General features: G+C 43.4%; 1 protein-coding gene across 4 annotated transcripts in view; it reads right to left on the minus strand.

The window, feature by feature from the left end:
• The window catches only part of BEND6 (BEN domain containing 6), a 42,074-nt gene that overhangs the window by 10,825 nt on the left and 14,204 nt on the right, over nt 1-17,045 (minus strand). For 3 of the 4 annotated variants that reach the window (XM_001925201.7, XM_084967972.1, XM_013977762.3), the window contains exons 3-6: nt 13,577-13,754; nt 5,252-5,472; nt 2,646-2,838; nt 259-395 (exon numbers count right to left, since the gene is read on the minus strand). In XM_001925201.7, coding sequence (XP_001925236.1) covers nt 268-395; nt 2,646-2,838; nt 5,252-5,472; nt 13,577-13,754 — 720 coding nt within the window. In that variant the 3' untranslated portion in view covers nt 259-267. The remainder of the gene's footprint in view (nt 1-258; nt 396-2,645; nt 2,839-5,251; nt 5,473-13,576; nt 13,755-17,045) is intronic. The other variant, XM_005665866.4, reaches the window with a different exon arrangement.

A 17,045-nucleotide genomic window follows, 5' to 3' on the forward strand; every position in this document is an offset into this window, starting at 1 on the left:
TGGGTGTGGCCATTAAATAAAATAATACTCATGTTAATAATAAAGAATATCAAAATATTTGAGAGGCTCTGGGAGAGAAAGCAGCGTCTGCATAACTGACTCAGCATTTCCCAAATTCAAACCCCCTTCCCTGTCCTCACTGTCACCCCCAGGACCACTGACTACAGCATCTCACAGGTCTCTCTAGGAGAGTGTTTGGAAAAAGCTATTTCATCTCCTTGCCATACTGAAAGGATTGTGAAGATTTATGAGACTTACCAAAAGGATCTACTTAATATCCTGAGAGTTCAGAATTTTGCTTAGATTTGGTTTCTTGGTACAGTTATTTAGCTTTTGCCCTATCATTCTCCTGATTGAAACATCATCTGTGTTGGGAAATAACTGCTTTGTGACTCCTGTAAAAAAAAAAAAAAAAAAAACAAAATATAGAAAAACACTTTGTCAGAAGGAAGCCGACTCACAGATACAGAGAACAAACCTGTGGGGAGAGGGAAGGGGAGGGGAATAAGGGGTCACAGATTCCGAGTTTAAAACTCATAGGTGTAAAATTAGCTACAGGGGGGTTCCCATAGTGGCTCAGCAGAAACAAGTCTGACTAGCATCCATGAAAATGCGGGTTTGATCCCTGGCCTTGCTCAGCAGGTTGAGGATCTGGCGTTGCCCTCAGCTGTGGTGTAGGTCACAAATGCGGCTCGGATCTGGCGTTGCTGACGCTCTGGCGTAGCCTGGCGCCTTCAGCTCCAGTTCAACCCCTAGCCTGAGAACCTCCATGTGCTGCAGGTGCAGACCTAAAAAAAAAAAGCTACAAGGATACATTGTACAACAAGGGGAATATAGCTAGTGCTTTATAATAACTGTCAAAGGAGTACAAACGCTAAAAATTGTGGATCACTAAGTGGTATACCTGTAATTTATATAACATTACACATCAACTATACTTCAGTACAAATTAATTCATTAATTTTACACACATCACTTTATCAGGCCTTTATATCTTAAAGTATGAATTGAGATAAAACACCAAGCAATTCACATTACAATTTTGTCTTCATTTTGAAAAAGCAACCAAACACCCATGAGACATTTAAATAGATGAATCCATAGGCAGGTTTTTCAAAGCAAAGTGAGAGATAACAAAGGTTTGCATCATAAACTGACACATACATATGTGTCTTCCAATGGGAGTACTCAACTTTAACCTTGCTTCTTGCTGAGAATGCCAAGTGCCCTTGATCCAAAATGCTAGGAAGTTATTTTTATCCATTCCTAACATCAGTTGAAACATGCAGATTCTGATGGACTCTTTTCCAACTAAGAAATGATGTACCACGGGCGTTCCCATTGTGGCACAGCGGAAATGAATCCAACTAGTACCCATGAGGATTTGGGTTTGATCCCTGGCCTCGCTCAGTGGGTCCAGGATCTGGGGTTGCTGTGAGCTATGCTGTAGGTCACAGATGAGGCTTGGATCCTGAGTTGCTGTGGCTGTGGTGTGGGCCGGCAGCTATGGCTCTGATTCGACCCCTAGCCTGAGAACTTCCATATGCCAAGGGTGGGGCCCTAAAAAGCAAAAAAAAAAAAAAAAAAAAAAAAATGTGCCATTAAAGTGTAGAGAACCAGGATTCACTGAGTCTTTAAATTTGTTGGGTATTTGCAAAAAACAAACAAAAAAACACTTAATAATCTATACTATTATATTCAAGGAGATTAACTTAAAAACCATAAGTAAGATGGTTAAATTAACCTCTGTTTTTCTGAACAAAAGATAAGGGATGTGTGTGTGTGTGTATATATATATATAACCAAGATAAGAAAGAGAAAATAAGATATAAACTGTTACTAGAATTTTTTTGAAAGAATTCTGAAAATTTACTTTTCTAAAGCTATGAATTTTATGACTCCAATCTTTTCACAGATATAGAATTTATTTTTATTTCAATAACCACTTTTAGTGTAAAGTTTTTCCACAAAATTCCCTATATATAATAAGAGGTTTAGGAGTTCCCTTCATGGCTCAGAGGTTAACAAACTCGAGTAGGATCCATGAGGATGCAGGTTCGATCCCTAGCCTCACTCAGTGCATTAAGGATCCGGCATTGCTGTGAGCTGTGGTATAGGTCACAGATGCGGCTTGGACTTCCATACGCTGCGGGTGCACCCCTAAAAAGCAAAAAAAAAAAAAAAAAAGAGGTTTAGGCTATACTGAGATTTCTTTCTCATAAAATAATTGATTTTTAGGAAAAAAATGATGATGAAATAACAACCTAACTTTGGTTTTTTGTTGTTTTGTTTTATAAATTGTATTGGAGTACAGCTGACTTACCAAGTTGTGTTAGTTTCAGGTGTACAGGGAAGTAAATCAGTTATACATATACACACATCCATTCCTTTTCAGATTCTTTTCCCAACTAGTTATTACCCAGTGTTGAGCAGATTTCCCTGAGCTGTAAGCAGGTCCTTGTTACCCATCCATTTTATATCCAGTAGTGTGTATATGGCAATTCCCAACTCCCTGATTTATCTTCCTCCCACCACATTTTCCCTTTGTAACCATAAATTTGGTTTCCAAAATCTTTAACAACTTAACTTTGAATGGTAAAATTATGTTAAATGCATGTGATAATGCAATGCAAAAGTATCATCACCTATGATTTCTTGGACTTCATTCTGATTCATGGCTGGTTTCACGGCCTTGTCTCTTGAAGTGGAGGATTTGGCCCCCGTCAGGCTGTGTGTGGCCATGTATTCATTGGTGTAAAGCACCTGCATTAAATCATTAATGAACTTCTGAGGCTTGCTCTTGTTACAACGGGCAATCTGCCATTTTTCAATCTTGAACTGAAAAATTGAAAAGAATAGTGGCAGTAACTGAAAAAGGAGAGAGCTGAGGAAATACATTGCTAATTGAATTCATACAGACCAGAAAACAAAATCAACGTTCTTTTTTTGTCTTTTTACGGCTGCACCTGCAGCATATGGAAGTTCCTAGGCTGGGGTCAAATCGGAGCCATGTCTGTGACCTACACTGTAGCTTGTGGCAATGCCAGGTCCTTAACCCAAGGAGCCAGGCCAGGGATCAAACCCACATCCTCATAGATACTAGTTGGGTTCTTAACCTGCTGAGCCACAACAGGAACTCCCAAAACCAACATTCTTAAAGGTGATGTGTGATTTTTTTTCTGTCTTTTTTTAGGGCCGCACTTTCAGCATATGGCAGTTCCCAGACTAGGGAGCTGTAGCTGCCAGCCTACACCAGAGCCACAGCAACTCGGGATCTGAGCCACCTCTGCGACCTACACCACAGCTCATGGGATGCCAGGTCTTTAACCCACTGAGTGAGGCCAAGGATCGAACCCACAACCTCATGGTTACCAGTTGGGTTCATTAACCACTGAGCCACGACAGGAACTCCCTGATACTTTTAACGTATATTTTACATTTCAGGGGTTAGCATTAAAGGTTATCTTGGAGATACTTCCCATTACTTAGGAGGTATTTGCTCCAGAGTGTACACAAACTCTTGTCATGTAATCTGGATGTGATGCCTTAAGCAGGCAGGATAATGACCCAGAGAAGATGTCCCAGCTCATCCCTGGGCCCTGTGAACACGGTACCTTATGTGGAAAATCCACTTTGTAGGTGAATGGGGAAGCTATCCTGGGCCAGCTCAGCCCAATCACATGAGCCCTTCAATGCAGAAGAGGGAGGCAGAAGAACATCAGAGAAAAGACAGGAGTTTTTTGGAGTTCCCATTGTGGCGCAGTGGTTAATGAATCTGACCAGGAACCATGAGGTTACAGGTTCAATCCCTGGCCTTGCTCAGTGGGTTAAGGACGTGGCGTTGCTGTGAGCTGTGGTGTAGGTTGCAGACGTGGCTCGGATCCTGCGTTGCTGTGGCTCTGGTGTAGGCCGGCAGCTATGGCTCTGATTAGACCCCTAGCCTGGGAACCTCCATATGCTGAGAAAGTGGCCCTAGAAAAGACAAAAAAAAAAAAAAAAGAAAGAAAAGACAGGAGTTTTTGTCGTGGCTCAGCAGGTTAAGAACCCAACTAGTATTTCATTCCTAGCCTTGCTCAGTGTGTTAAGGTTCCAGCAGCTCTGATTGGACCCCAGTCCAGAAACTTCCATATGCTGCAAGTATGGCCATAAAAAGTACCCCCTTCCAAAAAAAAAACAAAAAAAGAACCCAGAGAGGAGGGAAGAGAGCCTTGAAGAGTGAGCAGGGCTTTGCCTCCTTGACTGGCTTTGAAGGTGGTGGAGGTGGGCCATGAAAAAGGGAACTGGCTTGCCTGGAGATGGGGGAACAGCCTTCAGGTTACAGCCGAGGATAAAACAGAAAATGGGGAACTCAGCTCTACAACCACGAGAAACTGAGTTTTACAACCATGCCAAAGGGCAGGAAACGGGTTTTTTCCAGAGCCTCCAGAAAGGAGTGCACCTGCCAACACCTGGGTTTTCCCACACTTCTGAGCTGCAGAACCTGCAGGTGATGAGTTTGTGTTTTTAAAAAGCACCAAGTTTGTGGTAATCGGTTGCAGAGGAAGAGACTGGCACACGAAGTTTCGAATATTCTGAATATCAACATGAGCATTTAATTATTGCCCTTGAAGGCATATTTTCCCAGGCTGATTCTACCAAAACTTGTATTTTTAGCTTCTGTTTCTTGATTAAGAGATGCTGGGAAAACAAAAGACTCAAATTCAGCACATTTTATCTCAATGGTACAGTTTTATACCCTTTAATGCACAGTTGATCTGTCACAGGTTTAAGAATTTTCTAGTTTAATAATTTCATTGTTGTCCACGATTTGACCTTAATTTCCTCATCGGGATATTTGTTTCACAAATATTAGAGTCATTGTAAACAACTGTTTTAGGTAGTCAGGGTATTATGATTGTCCTCAAGTCACCTGGAGTGATCTGATAAGACAACTACTGTTTTGTAATCTTTTTTTTTTTTTTTTTTTAATTTGGCAGTGCCCACTGCATGCGGAAGTTCCCGGGCCAGGGACTGAACCTGCCACAGCAGTGACAATGCCAGATCCTTAACTGCTAGGTCATTTTGTACTCTTATATCTTATTTATTTACTTATTTTTTTTACAGCCAAGCCAAGGATCAAATTCAAGCCGTCGCCGAGACCTATAGCAATGCTGGATCCTCTGACCCACAGCACCCCAGCGGGAACTCCCCAACTCTTAATTTTATATATAGCTGCATCCCAGAGAACCACAGGGCAGGTGCTCCCGCTGACCTGTTTCTCATCAATGTGAGGTTCCTCTTCAGCCTTCAGCGAAATCGGGGAACTGGAGTTAGAATTGGAGTTACTGCATGTGGAGGCAAATGAATCGGGCGAAGCGTTATTTGTAGCTCGCCAGAGGGTGGACGCAGATGTGGACAGGGTTCCTCCGCCCTTGAGCAGGGCCTCTGCCATGCCAACCAGTTCTTCAAACTGGGTGACAGCGTGTGGTAACACTAAAAGGGCAAGAAAAAGCAGCACTTGACCAAGGCCTTTCATAACAGCAGCAGAGATGCTTTTGAAATTGTGTATTTGCAACCAGGTATGTAGAACAAATTATTAACACCTGCTCCTTTTGGAAAACGAACATGGGGAGTTCCTGTCGTGGCGCAGCAGAAACAAATCCGACTAAGAACCATGAGGTTGCGGGTTCGATCCCTGGCCTCTCAGTGGGCTAAGGCTCTGGCGCTGCCGTGAGCTGTGGTGTAGGTTGCAGACTCGGCTCAGATCTGGCATTGCTGTGGCTCTGGTGTAAGCCAGTGGCTACAGCTCCAATCACACCCCTAGCCTGGGAACCTCCACATGCTGCAGGAGCGGCCCTAAAGAGCAAAAAAAAAGAGATCGTGGTAAGAAGAGAGCTCAGAACATATTTACTTTTTATTATTAAATAACTTACTAACTGCTTAATAATAATACATCAATGAAAAAACATTGGGTGGTTGTATTCAAATGTATACGTATTACTTTATAACCAAAATGAATGTTTTTACAAGTTGATTCTCTTTCTAATTGCTCATGAGACTCTTTGAAGGTGTTGCTTCGGAGATATTACCGATTCTGCCATCACTCACCTTCTGTTGGGCCAGTTTAAGTGACAAGATAAAATAAACCACTTCTCATAGATTAAAATCCATTTTCTATGGCCTTAATGTGTCCTTTGCCAGGGAGTCCAAAGCCATCAAATTAGTAAGGATTCATTGTCATCATTCACATTGATGTGTTCATATATTAAATATGGGTTTTGGACGTCAACTTGAAAATTGTCTTTGTTCCTTTTTAAAGTGGAAATTTGCACATTCAAAGCTTTCATGCCTCCATGTAAAATGGTCTCTTCTGCTGTTATATCTACTTTGTTTCCTTAGGACAAAGAACATTTTGTTGGCATTGGAAGACATCTCGAACTCTAATTCAGCTCCTCACTCTGTGGTTGGGGGTAACGCCTGCTGGAGGGTTGAAAGGACTCTGAAACTTTGCCTTTTTCTTAGCATATTATTGAGCTCTAATCTTTATCTTTTTATTAAAAAATTCTTTTTCTTTTTACAGCCACACCTGTGACATAAGGAAGTTCCTGGGCTAGCAGTCGAATTGGAACTGCGGCTGCAGGCCTACATCGCAGCCACGGCAACGTGGATCTGAGCTACATCTGTGACCTATGCCAAAGCTTGCGGCAACACCAGATCCTTAGCCTACTGAGTGAGGCCAGGGATCAAACCTGCATCCTTGCATATACTATGTCTGGTTCTTAACCTGCTGAGCCACAATAGGAACTCCTAATGTTTAGAATAATAGTTGACTGGAGACCTAAAAATCAGGCGTATTGATGATATGTCCAAATCAATCCATTTAGTAATATATTAATGGAAAAATAGGAACACCTACAAAAGAAGAAAATTTTATTTTATATTCTTTCAATTAAAATTTGCAAAGCAACTCTCATGTGCCAGGCAGTTATTCAATCAGCAGTGATTTATTGAGCACTTAATAATATTAGATATTTATCTAGCTTTTACCCTGTGGCCAGGCACTCTTCTGGGAACTTTACTGATGTTCATTCATTTAATCTTCATTGCAATTCTCTGAGATAAGTATTATCATTACTCCCAATTTACAGACGAGGACAATTAGGCAATGGGGGTTTAAATAACCCGTCAGGGTCAACCCAGTTAGTAAAAAAGAAGAGCCAACATTCAAATTCAGACTCTACTAACTGCATCCTATAAACTGCATGTTACGCTGCCTCTCAGCACCTGCTGATCACTCTTTTAGGTGCTAGGGAGGAGACTGGAGGCAAAACCAGATGGGATCCTAGCCTTTTGGAACCGAGAGGGGATGGGGAGCTTTACTTTCATAACTGTGCGGTGTGTAAGAATTTGGCCTGCTCACAGCAAGGTCTGGCCTCCTGCCCTAACCAGTTCTTGGAAAGTAACCTCTAAACCTTGAATTTCCCCAGTGATAGTTGGAGTGTCTTTATAATTCCTGGTGAGCCCCTCAGAACACACCTGACCTATGTTTACACTGAGGGGTTTCTCAGGTGGGGACAGTCACACCCACTAGCCTTAGGGGAGAAGCTGGCCACAGCCAGAAAGCCAAAAAGACCAGATGGGCAATCGCTCAATCAATCAATCAATCAATCATGCTCACCCTCAGTAAAAACTCTCCACACCCAAGCTCAGTGAGCATCCTGGGTGGCCACTCCTCCGGGCATTTTGTAACCTGTAAATACCAGGAGATAATGTATTCCGGGGGCAAGGGAAGCTCTACATTTAGAAATCAGCCAGACTCTGCCCTCTGTGTCTCTTCCAACTCTGGCTGGTTCTAATTTGTATTCTTTCCCTGTAATAAATGTAACCATGAGTATAATGGGTTTCAGTGAATCGAATTTCTCTAGCAAATTAATGAACCTGAGAAATGGTTTTGGAAAACCCCTTAACTTGCAGTCGGTCTCAGAAGTCTCAGCAGATCTGGTTGGCCTGGAGGATGGTGCCCTTACCCTTGTGCTGTGGGTGACTCAAGGTGCATGCAAAGAAAGGAAAAATTATGAGGACAAATATTGATTGACGGATCAATTGAAGTATAGTTGATTTACGATGCTTTAGGTGCACAGCAAAGTGATTCAGTTATACATATACATATAGTTATTCATTCTTTTTGTTCCTGAGTAATATTTCATTATATGGCAATTAAACAATTATCATTCGCCTGCTGATGGGTTATTTTTCACTTGAACATGACTTTCAGGATTCTCTAATATTTCAAGGTATTGGTCTTCTAAAGTTTATTGAAATGCTCCTTTTTTTTTTGGAATTTAGGTTGCTTCTTTTCTTTTTTTTTTTTTTCTTTTTATCTTTTAAGGCCGCACCTGTGGCATATGGAGGTTCCCAGGCTAGGGGTCCAATTGGAGCTGTAGCTGCCGGCCTACACAGCAGCCACAGCAACTCGGGATCCAAGCTGCATCTGTAACCTACACCACAGCTCTTGGCAATGCTGAATCCTTTAGCCACTGGCGAGGCCAGGAATCAAACCCATGTCCTCATGGATGTTAGTCGGGTTCCCTAACCGCTGAGCCGCGACGGGAACTCCCAGTTTTTCTTGACTATAGACAAAACTCTCACACGCTACCGAGCATGCATATCTTTGTATGCATTGCTGATAGTGTCAATGCCATAAATTTCTGAAACATTCTGAGATATGAATGTTTTCCAGGCTCAATTGATATTGATGAAGGGCTCTCCAGAAAGATTCTTCCGTCTTATAGGCCCATGACTACGCATTAGCAAGGGGTGTTCATCATGGACCACAGTCTTAACTGTTTTGATAGGTTAAAATATTAGGACAACTTAAATTGCCAATACTTGATTATTGTGACATTAAATACATACTTAGTTGTTTATTGGTTATCTGAACTTCTATGAGATACTTATTAGACTAAGGGATATTATAACAGCTCTGATGGTTTCGTAAAGTGCTCATACAAGAACCTGGTATATTATAAGCACAGTGTATTAGCTATGATTATTAATTCCCAATGTCTTAAGCACTTTTACCTTTATTTGTCATAAGTTGCAAGTATTTTTCTTAGAGTGTTTATTTTCTTTTTGTGACTATTTTTTTTTTTTTAGGGCCGCACCTGTAGCACATGGAAGTTCCCAGGCTAGGGGTCCAATCGGAGCTATAGCTGCTGGCTTACACCACAGACACAGCACACAGGATCTGAACCGTGTCTGCAACCTACACCATAGCTCACGACAACACCAGATTCTTAACCCACAGAGCAAGACCAGGGATCGAACCTGTGTCCTCCTGGTTCCTAGTTGGATTCATTTCCACTGTGCCACGACGGGAACTCCTGATGCTTTATCTTTTATTTTTAGGGCTGCCCCCATGGCATATGGAGGTTCCCAGGCTAAGGGTCTAATCAGAGCTACAACTGCCAGCCTACACCACAGCCACAGCAACGCAGGATCCGAGCCATGTCTACAACCTATACCACAGCTCAAGGCAATACCGGATCCCCAACCCACTGAGCAAGGCCAGGGATCAAACCCGCAACCTCATGGTTCCTAGTTGGATTCATTTCCCCTGCGCCACAATGGGAACTCCATCTTTTTATGGTGCTTTAAAGCTGCATCTATTTTTAGTTTTTACTTCAGTTAACATAGCCGTCTTTTTCGTAGTATATTATTCATTTACTTTATGCTTAGAGAGTCATTCTGATCAGTTAAAACTCATCAGTTTCATACTGTTTAAACATCTCTTTTCTCAAGTAGGCTTTTTTCTATCTGGATATATTTGTTTCAATTTTTAATGGAAAAATTTAGACACACACTATAATAAACTCCCATATACTCCATACCCCAGTTTCAACTCCTGGTCAGTCTTGTTCCACTTGTACCCTCGCACACTTTCTCCCCACCCCCAGACAACTTCAAGGAAATCATAGGCATCATTTCACTTTATCTGTGAAGTTTCATGTGTCCCTCCAAAAAGGTAAGAAGTTAAAAAATATAAATACATATAACCATAACTCCATTGTCACAGCCAGAAATACTTAGCAATAGTTCCTGAATATTGTTTTAAAAAAATGAAAAAAAAAAAAAAAAGAGGAGTTCCTGTGGTGACTCAGCAGGTTAAGAACCCCATTAGTATCCGCGAGGATGTGGGCTTGATCCCCAGCTTCGCTTGGTGGGTTAAGAAGCTGGCATTGCCACAAGCTGTGGTGTAGGTTGTGAATGTGGTTCAGATCTGGCATTGCTGTGGCTGTGATGTAGGCCGGCAGCTACGGCTCTCATTCAACCTCTAGCCTGGGAACTTCCATATGCTGCAGGTGCAGCCCTCAAAAGACCAAAAAAAGAAAAAAGAAACCAGCCAATGTTCAAATTTTTCTGATTGTTTCATTTTTGTTGTAGTTTTTGCTTTGTGTGAATCAGAATCCAAATAAAGTCTATATACTACAATTAGTTGCTGTCTCTTTTACAAACTGTTGGTTTCCTTTTCCTCACCTAGTTTTTTTCCGAGCACTGTATTAGTTGAAGAAGCTGCGTCGTTTGTCCTGCAGGCTTTCCCATGGTTTGGATTTGGCTGACTGCACCCCTGAGGTGATATTTAACATATTCTCCCGTTCCCTGTATATACTGTAAATTGGTGGTTATTTCTAAATGCTTATTCTGTTTTAACTTCCACCAGGTGGCATTTAAGGCATGGTTAGCTTTTACTGTGATATTAGCAGTCAGGGATGACCACTGCTTAGATTCACTGCACTGCAAACAGTTGCAGGAGTTCCTGCTGTGGCACAGTAGGTTGAGAACCTAACTGCAGTGGCTCAGCTTGCTGCAGAGGTGCTGGTTCAATCCCTGGCCTGGCTCAGTAAATTAAGGATCTGGCATTGCCACAGCTGCAGCATAGGCCACAGCTGAGGCTTGGAGTCAATCCCTGGCCCTGAAACTTCCATATGCTGCAGGTGTGGCCAAAATATATATATACTTTGATGTATGATGTATGTATGATAACCCACTGCCAGGATCATTCTTATTGAGCTCAAACTGTCCCATCTTTGGCCAATGGGAATCTCTTCCAGTTGACACGTCTACAGGGTCTTCGCTGACCCTCTTGCTTTCTGGTAGGATGAGATTCTCATCTATATTCCTGTCCAAGGCTCCCGGCCAGGCTCATCTGTGCAAGCTCCAGTATCAGCCATTTCTCCAGGGAAGCCTGGCTCCCTTTAGTGGGACACGGTGCTACAAGACCTCATGCAGGTGCTAGGACTGGTCTTGTTTCTAACCCTTTTCAGTGAACAGCATTAGGAAATACATATTAGTGATTTTTTTTTTGTCTTTTTACCATTTCTTGGGCCACTCCCACGGCATATAGAGGTTCCCAGGCTAGGGGTCTAATCGGAGCTGTAGCTGCCAGCCTACACCACAGCCACAGAAACGCCAGATCCAAGCCGTGTCTGCGACCTACACCGTAGCTCATGGCAAGGCCGGATCCTTAGCCCACTGAGCAAGGCCAGGGATCGAACCCGCAACGTCATGGTTCCTAGTCGGATTCGTTAACCACTGAGCCACGACGGGAACACCCATATTAGTGATCTTTAAAGATAAAATTCATCAGGTGTTTAAACCAGTACTCATCAAATTCGGAACACCGAGGTTCTTTTTTAATATTTAAAAAAATTTCATTATAGTTGATTTACAATGTTCTGTCAAATTCTGTTGTACGGCAAAGTGGCTCAGTTATACACATATATAAGATCTTTTTCTCATATTATCTTCCTTTTTTTTTTTTTTTGCTTTTTAGGGCTGCACCTTCAGCATATGGAAGTTCCCAGGCTAGGGGTCAGATCGGAGCTACAGCTGCCAGCCTATACCACAGCCACAACAACTCGGGATCTGAGTCACATCTGTGACCAACACAACAGTTCATGGCAATGCCAGATCCTTAACTCACTGAGTGAGGCCAGAAATTGAGCCCGAGTTCTCATGGATACTAGTCAGGTTTGTTACCACTGAGCCGCTATGGGAACTCCCTCTCATATTATCTTTTATTGTGTTCTATCATAAGTGATTGGCTATAGTTCCCTGTGCTGTACAGCAGGACCTCATTGCTTATCCATTCTAAATGTCATAGTTTGCATCTACTAACCCCAAACTCCCCGTCCATCCCACTTCCTCCCCCTTCCCCTTGGCAACCACAGGTCTGGTCTCCATGTCTGTGAGTCTGTTTCTGTCAGAACACGGAATTTTAATTTAAACTGTAAGTTATGTTTTTAGCGCACCACATGGTGTGAAATGAGAATCGAGCTGCCCTCCCCTCCAAACTGTAATTATCAGTTTTCCCAGCACCACTGTTGAATAATTCATCCTTGTCCAGAATGGCTTGCAGGACTCGCTGCATAAGTTGCTAGGCCCATTGCAAAATGAAAACGCAGGACCCCATGTTCAAAGTTCCTTCAGCATTTCATCATGGTGACAGCTGAGCCTTAGCCAGTAACCAGTATGTGGGGCCTTCCCAGGAGCAGACCCTACATGACTGCACCTGTCACAGGATAAGGAAAGCAAACACTGTGCGGCACTTGCTTTGCCAGGCTCTGCCCTGAATGCTTTAATGTCACCCAGGTAAGTACTTTCATTATTTCCTTTTTTTTTTTTTTTTTTTTTTTTGTCTTTTTAGGCTTGCACCTGCAGCATATGGAAGTTCCCAGGTTAGGGGTCAAATCAGAGCTGCAGCTGCCGGCTATGCCACAGTCACAGTAATTCAGGATCTTCAACCCACTGAGCAGGACCAGGGATCAAACCCATGTCCTTGTGGATACTAGTTGGGTTCGTTACCGCTGAGCCACGATAGGAACTCCTGAGGCCTTTCTCCTTTAAAAATATTCAAGGAAATGTGATTATTTTCCAAATTACTCCTCCCAACCGCAAACCTCGAATTTAATATATGGAAGCTTTAATTCATTTTCTAGTACTCTCCTTAGAAGACGGGAATGAGATAAGTACAGCATGAACAACCTGACATATTCTGTTTACTGATCTTTTCTTTGCAGGCCTATATTCAATGCTCAATAAATATTCATTGGACATTATTAAATGAATAGGACATCGAGTGTTTTGTAGGAATAATCTAAAATCATCTAAGCAATAAAATAGAGACTTCAACAGAGTGCTTCTATGTTATGTAATCATAGATTTTCTTAAAAGTGTTTTTTGATTTTTTTTTCCTCTAAGGTACTGATTTTTTCATTCCTGACAGCTGATTTGCAATACTTTTCACTCATCACTTTTTCCTTTCATCTAAAAATGTAGTCAGTAATGAATCTGACTAAGAACCAGGAGGTTGTGGGTTCAATCCCTGGCCTTGCTCAGTGGGTTAGGGATCTGGCGTTGCTGTGAGCTGTGGTGTTGGTTGCAGACGTCTCAGATCCTATATTGCCATGAGCTGTGGTTTAGGCTGAAGGCTACAGCTCCGATTGGACCCTTAGCCTGGGAACCTCCATATGCCTCGGGTGTGGCCCTAAAAACAAAAAAACAAACAAATAAAAATATTGGTTTTCTCTACGTTTACCTTGAAGCATGACCAAAGACTGTCGAAGTCGGCTGTTCTCCTTCCGGGTGCTGCTTAGTTTTTGTTTCAGGCTTTTGATTTTCATGCACAATTCCTCCTTTGACAGTTCTGCTAAGGGCTCTTCCTCCTCACTGGAGCTCTCCCCGGGCAGAAAGGCATTGCCTGAGTAAGGGTCTCTCTGAAACACAAGGCAAGCACAACAAAAGCATCAAGGTGGCCCTGGTGGTGCGTTCTGTGTTCTAAGCACCCCTGGAGTTTCATCAGACCAGCAGGTACCTGATCTCCCAGGGCGGGAGCTGGGTCCTGCGAGTGATCTAGCCTCACCTGGTCCTCTGCCACCCCAGGAGTGGGGTGAACTCAGAACCAGCCAGGACCTCAAGGTATCCCGCACATGTTTCCTTCAAAGCAGTAACCAGGGTTCTGACTTTAGTGAAAAACGGACAGTAGAACAATAGCGCAACAGCAGAACCAACCAGACCATCATTCAGACCTTTGTAACTCAGACCCATCTGCCACTTCTCGCCCGACTCCCTGTTCACGGCCTCCCTATTGAGTCCAGGCCATGAGGCCCTTGCTGTGGTTTATTCCATCAGAGAGAGGATTTACCCAGAACACAACACTGATGCCTATATTTTATTTATTATTTTGCTTTTTAGGGCTGCATCCACGGCATATGGAGGTTCCCAGGCTAGGGATCGAATCAGAGCTGCAGCTGCTGGCCTATGCCACAGCCATTGCAACACCAGATCCTTAACCCACTAACAAGGCCAGGGATCGAACCCACAACCTCATGGACACTAGCTGGGTTCCTCACAGCTAAGCCACAATGGGAACTCCAGCCTTTTAGTTTAAAAAGCATTTTTTAAAGGACAGCAGGACAATAGTCTGAAAACGCATGCATGTGAGTTGTAAAAACCAGGCTGTGTTGAGACAGAAAAGAATTTTCTCCAATTACAAAGCTGGCCTTTATATTTATACAAATGCAAATGTGCAACACTGAAGCACAGAATGGAATTTACAAAGAACCAAACATAGAAGCCTGGAGTACGAAGTTTATTAAAAATCATTTTAGCATGGAAGACATAAAGGCCTAGCATCAAGAAAGTTCCTGCTGGGCGTTCCCGGGTGGCTTATCAGGTTAAAGACCCGGTATTGTCACTGCTGTGGCAAAGGTTCCAAGTTCCTGGCCTGGGAAGTAGCCAAAAAAAAAAAAATTTCTGCAGAATAGGAAGGGAAAAGACATCCTGGGGCCCAGCTAAGGAGCAGAAAAGGCAGGGAGTCAGATTCCAGGGTCTGTTCCTCCTGCCCTGAACTTGGGGGAAGAGAGGAGGGTCACGGGGCGGAGGCCGATGATAGAAACATCCAGAGCAGCAGGGCTGGCTCCATGCTCCTCACTCCATCAGATGCTCCCTAAAGGACCCATGTCCAGAAACGGCAGGGCCACACAGTGCCTGTCTGGGTCACAGATCAGAAATGGCCAAAACTAGAGTTCCTACTGTGGCACAATGGGATTGGCGGTGCCTTGGGAACGCCGGGATGCAGGTTCAATCCCCACCCGGCACAGTGGGTTAAGGATCCCTCGTTGCCTTAACTGCTATGGCTTTGGTAGTGACTGCAGCTCGGATCTGATCCCTGGCCTGGGAACTCCATGTGACACAGGGCGGCCAAAAAAAAAGGCCAAAACTGGTGTGGTGTCTGGATCAATGGGCCAGAGATAGTTCCAGACACCCCAGAGCTTGTGCAAAACAGCTGCAGAGTCGGAATGTCCCTGTGCCAGGAACTGGGTAAGTGCTGAGGGAACAGGAGAGGCAGAAACCATCCAGGATGTGGACAGGGATGCCACGGGTGCCAGAACCTTTCAGAAGGTGGCAGTGGGTACCAGCACGGCAGCCCTGACAGAAGCCCAGAGAGCTGGAGGGGCCTCAGCAGCAGCAGTGCTGGAGCCTTAGGAGCTGGCAGAGGCATTAGCGCCTCTGCATAGGACCTGCCGGATGCTGGGATGACATGTAAAGCTCCTGAAAACTTGAACTTCCTGAAGGAAAAAATAGGAAGTGGGGAAGGGTGCAAAAATCTGGTCTCCATTGAGACTTCATGCTGAAATGACCGAAATTACACCGATAGCCTGAAGAGACTTTTTTTGGCCCTGCCCACGGTATGTGGAAGTTCTCAGGCAAGGGATGGAACCCAAGCCACAGCAGTGGCAACAATGGATCCTTAACTGCTAGGCCCCCAGGGAACTCCTCAAAAGGACTTTTAAATACAAGAACACTAACTGTAATTCACTGTCGTTGGACAAATTTAAGTTCTCTCCCACCCCCTTTCTTGTCAAGGAGGGATGGAGAATTGAAAGCCAGATGAGGGGATCCCACCGCGGCACAGCAGAAACAAATCTGACTAGCATTCATGAGGATGCGGGCTCGATCCCTAGCCTTGCTCAGCGGGCTGGGGATTCATCTGTGGTGTAGGCTGCAGACGCAGCTCAGATCCCATGTTGCTGTGGCTGTGGTGTAGGCTGGCAGCTGCAGTTCTGATTCGACCCTTAGCCTGGGAACTTCCATGTGTGGGGGGATGCAGCCCTAAAAAAAGCCAAAAAAGAAAGGAAGAAAGAAAAGAAAGAAAGAAAAAAAGAAAGAAAGCCAGCCAGATGAGGTCAGTTAAAGAAAACACAGCAACATTTTAGTATGCTTGGTAATGTATACATTCAACTTCACTCCTTATTGTACAAACAAGTGAATCTGTGTATATGCATATATTTCATTATTCCATATGTATGAGTGACATATATAATATATCTAACACATATAATGGTAATGAAAATTACTTTTGTCCTGTGTGGGCAAATAGGTACTATATACATAAATCCTGAAGAAAGAAAATGATGGATTGAGTTAAATAGAAATGCATAAAAAAAAAACCCTGAAGGATGGAGTTCCTGTCGTGGCTCAGTGGTTAACGAATCTGACTAGGAACCATGAGGTTGTGGGTTCGATCCCTGGCCTTGCTCAGTAGGTTAAGGATCCGGCGTTGCCATGAGCTGTGGTGTAGGTTGCAGACGCAGTTTGGATTCTGCGTTGCTGTGGCTCTGGCATAGGCCGGTGGCTACAGCTCCAATTTGACCCTTAGCCTGGGAACCTCCATATGCTGCGGGTGTGACCCTAGAAAAGACAAAAAAAAAAAAAAAACAAACAAACCTGAGGATACCATTGAGATCATAGTTCTATGCAAAGTAACTGGAAAAAACCTAGAATGTATGGTGTAGTTCTTGTAGCAAGTTCCTACAAGAGAGAAGTGAATTCAAGGAGGAGTTCCCTGGTGGCTCAGTGGGTTAAGGATCAGCATTGTCACTGCTGTGGTGTGGGTTCAATCCCTGGTCTGGGAAGTTCCTGTACACTGTGGGTATGACCACAAAAAAAAAAAAAAAAAAAAGGAATCAAAGAAAAGTAAACCCATTTGGAAGCATCAATGGAAG

This window comes from Sus scrofa, chromosome 7, assembly GCF_054392235.1.
Source record: "Sus scrofa isolate SSC_HxYL_T2T_F1_AM1 chromosome 7, Sscrofa_HxYL_maternal_Yorkshire_Landrace_v2.0, whole genome shotgun sequence".
NCBI classification, from domain to species: Eukaryota; Metazoa; Chordata; class Mammalia; order Artiodactyla; family Suidae; genus Sus; species Sus scrofa.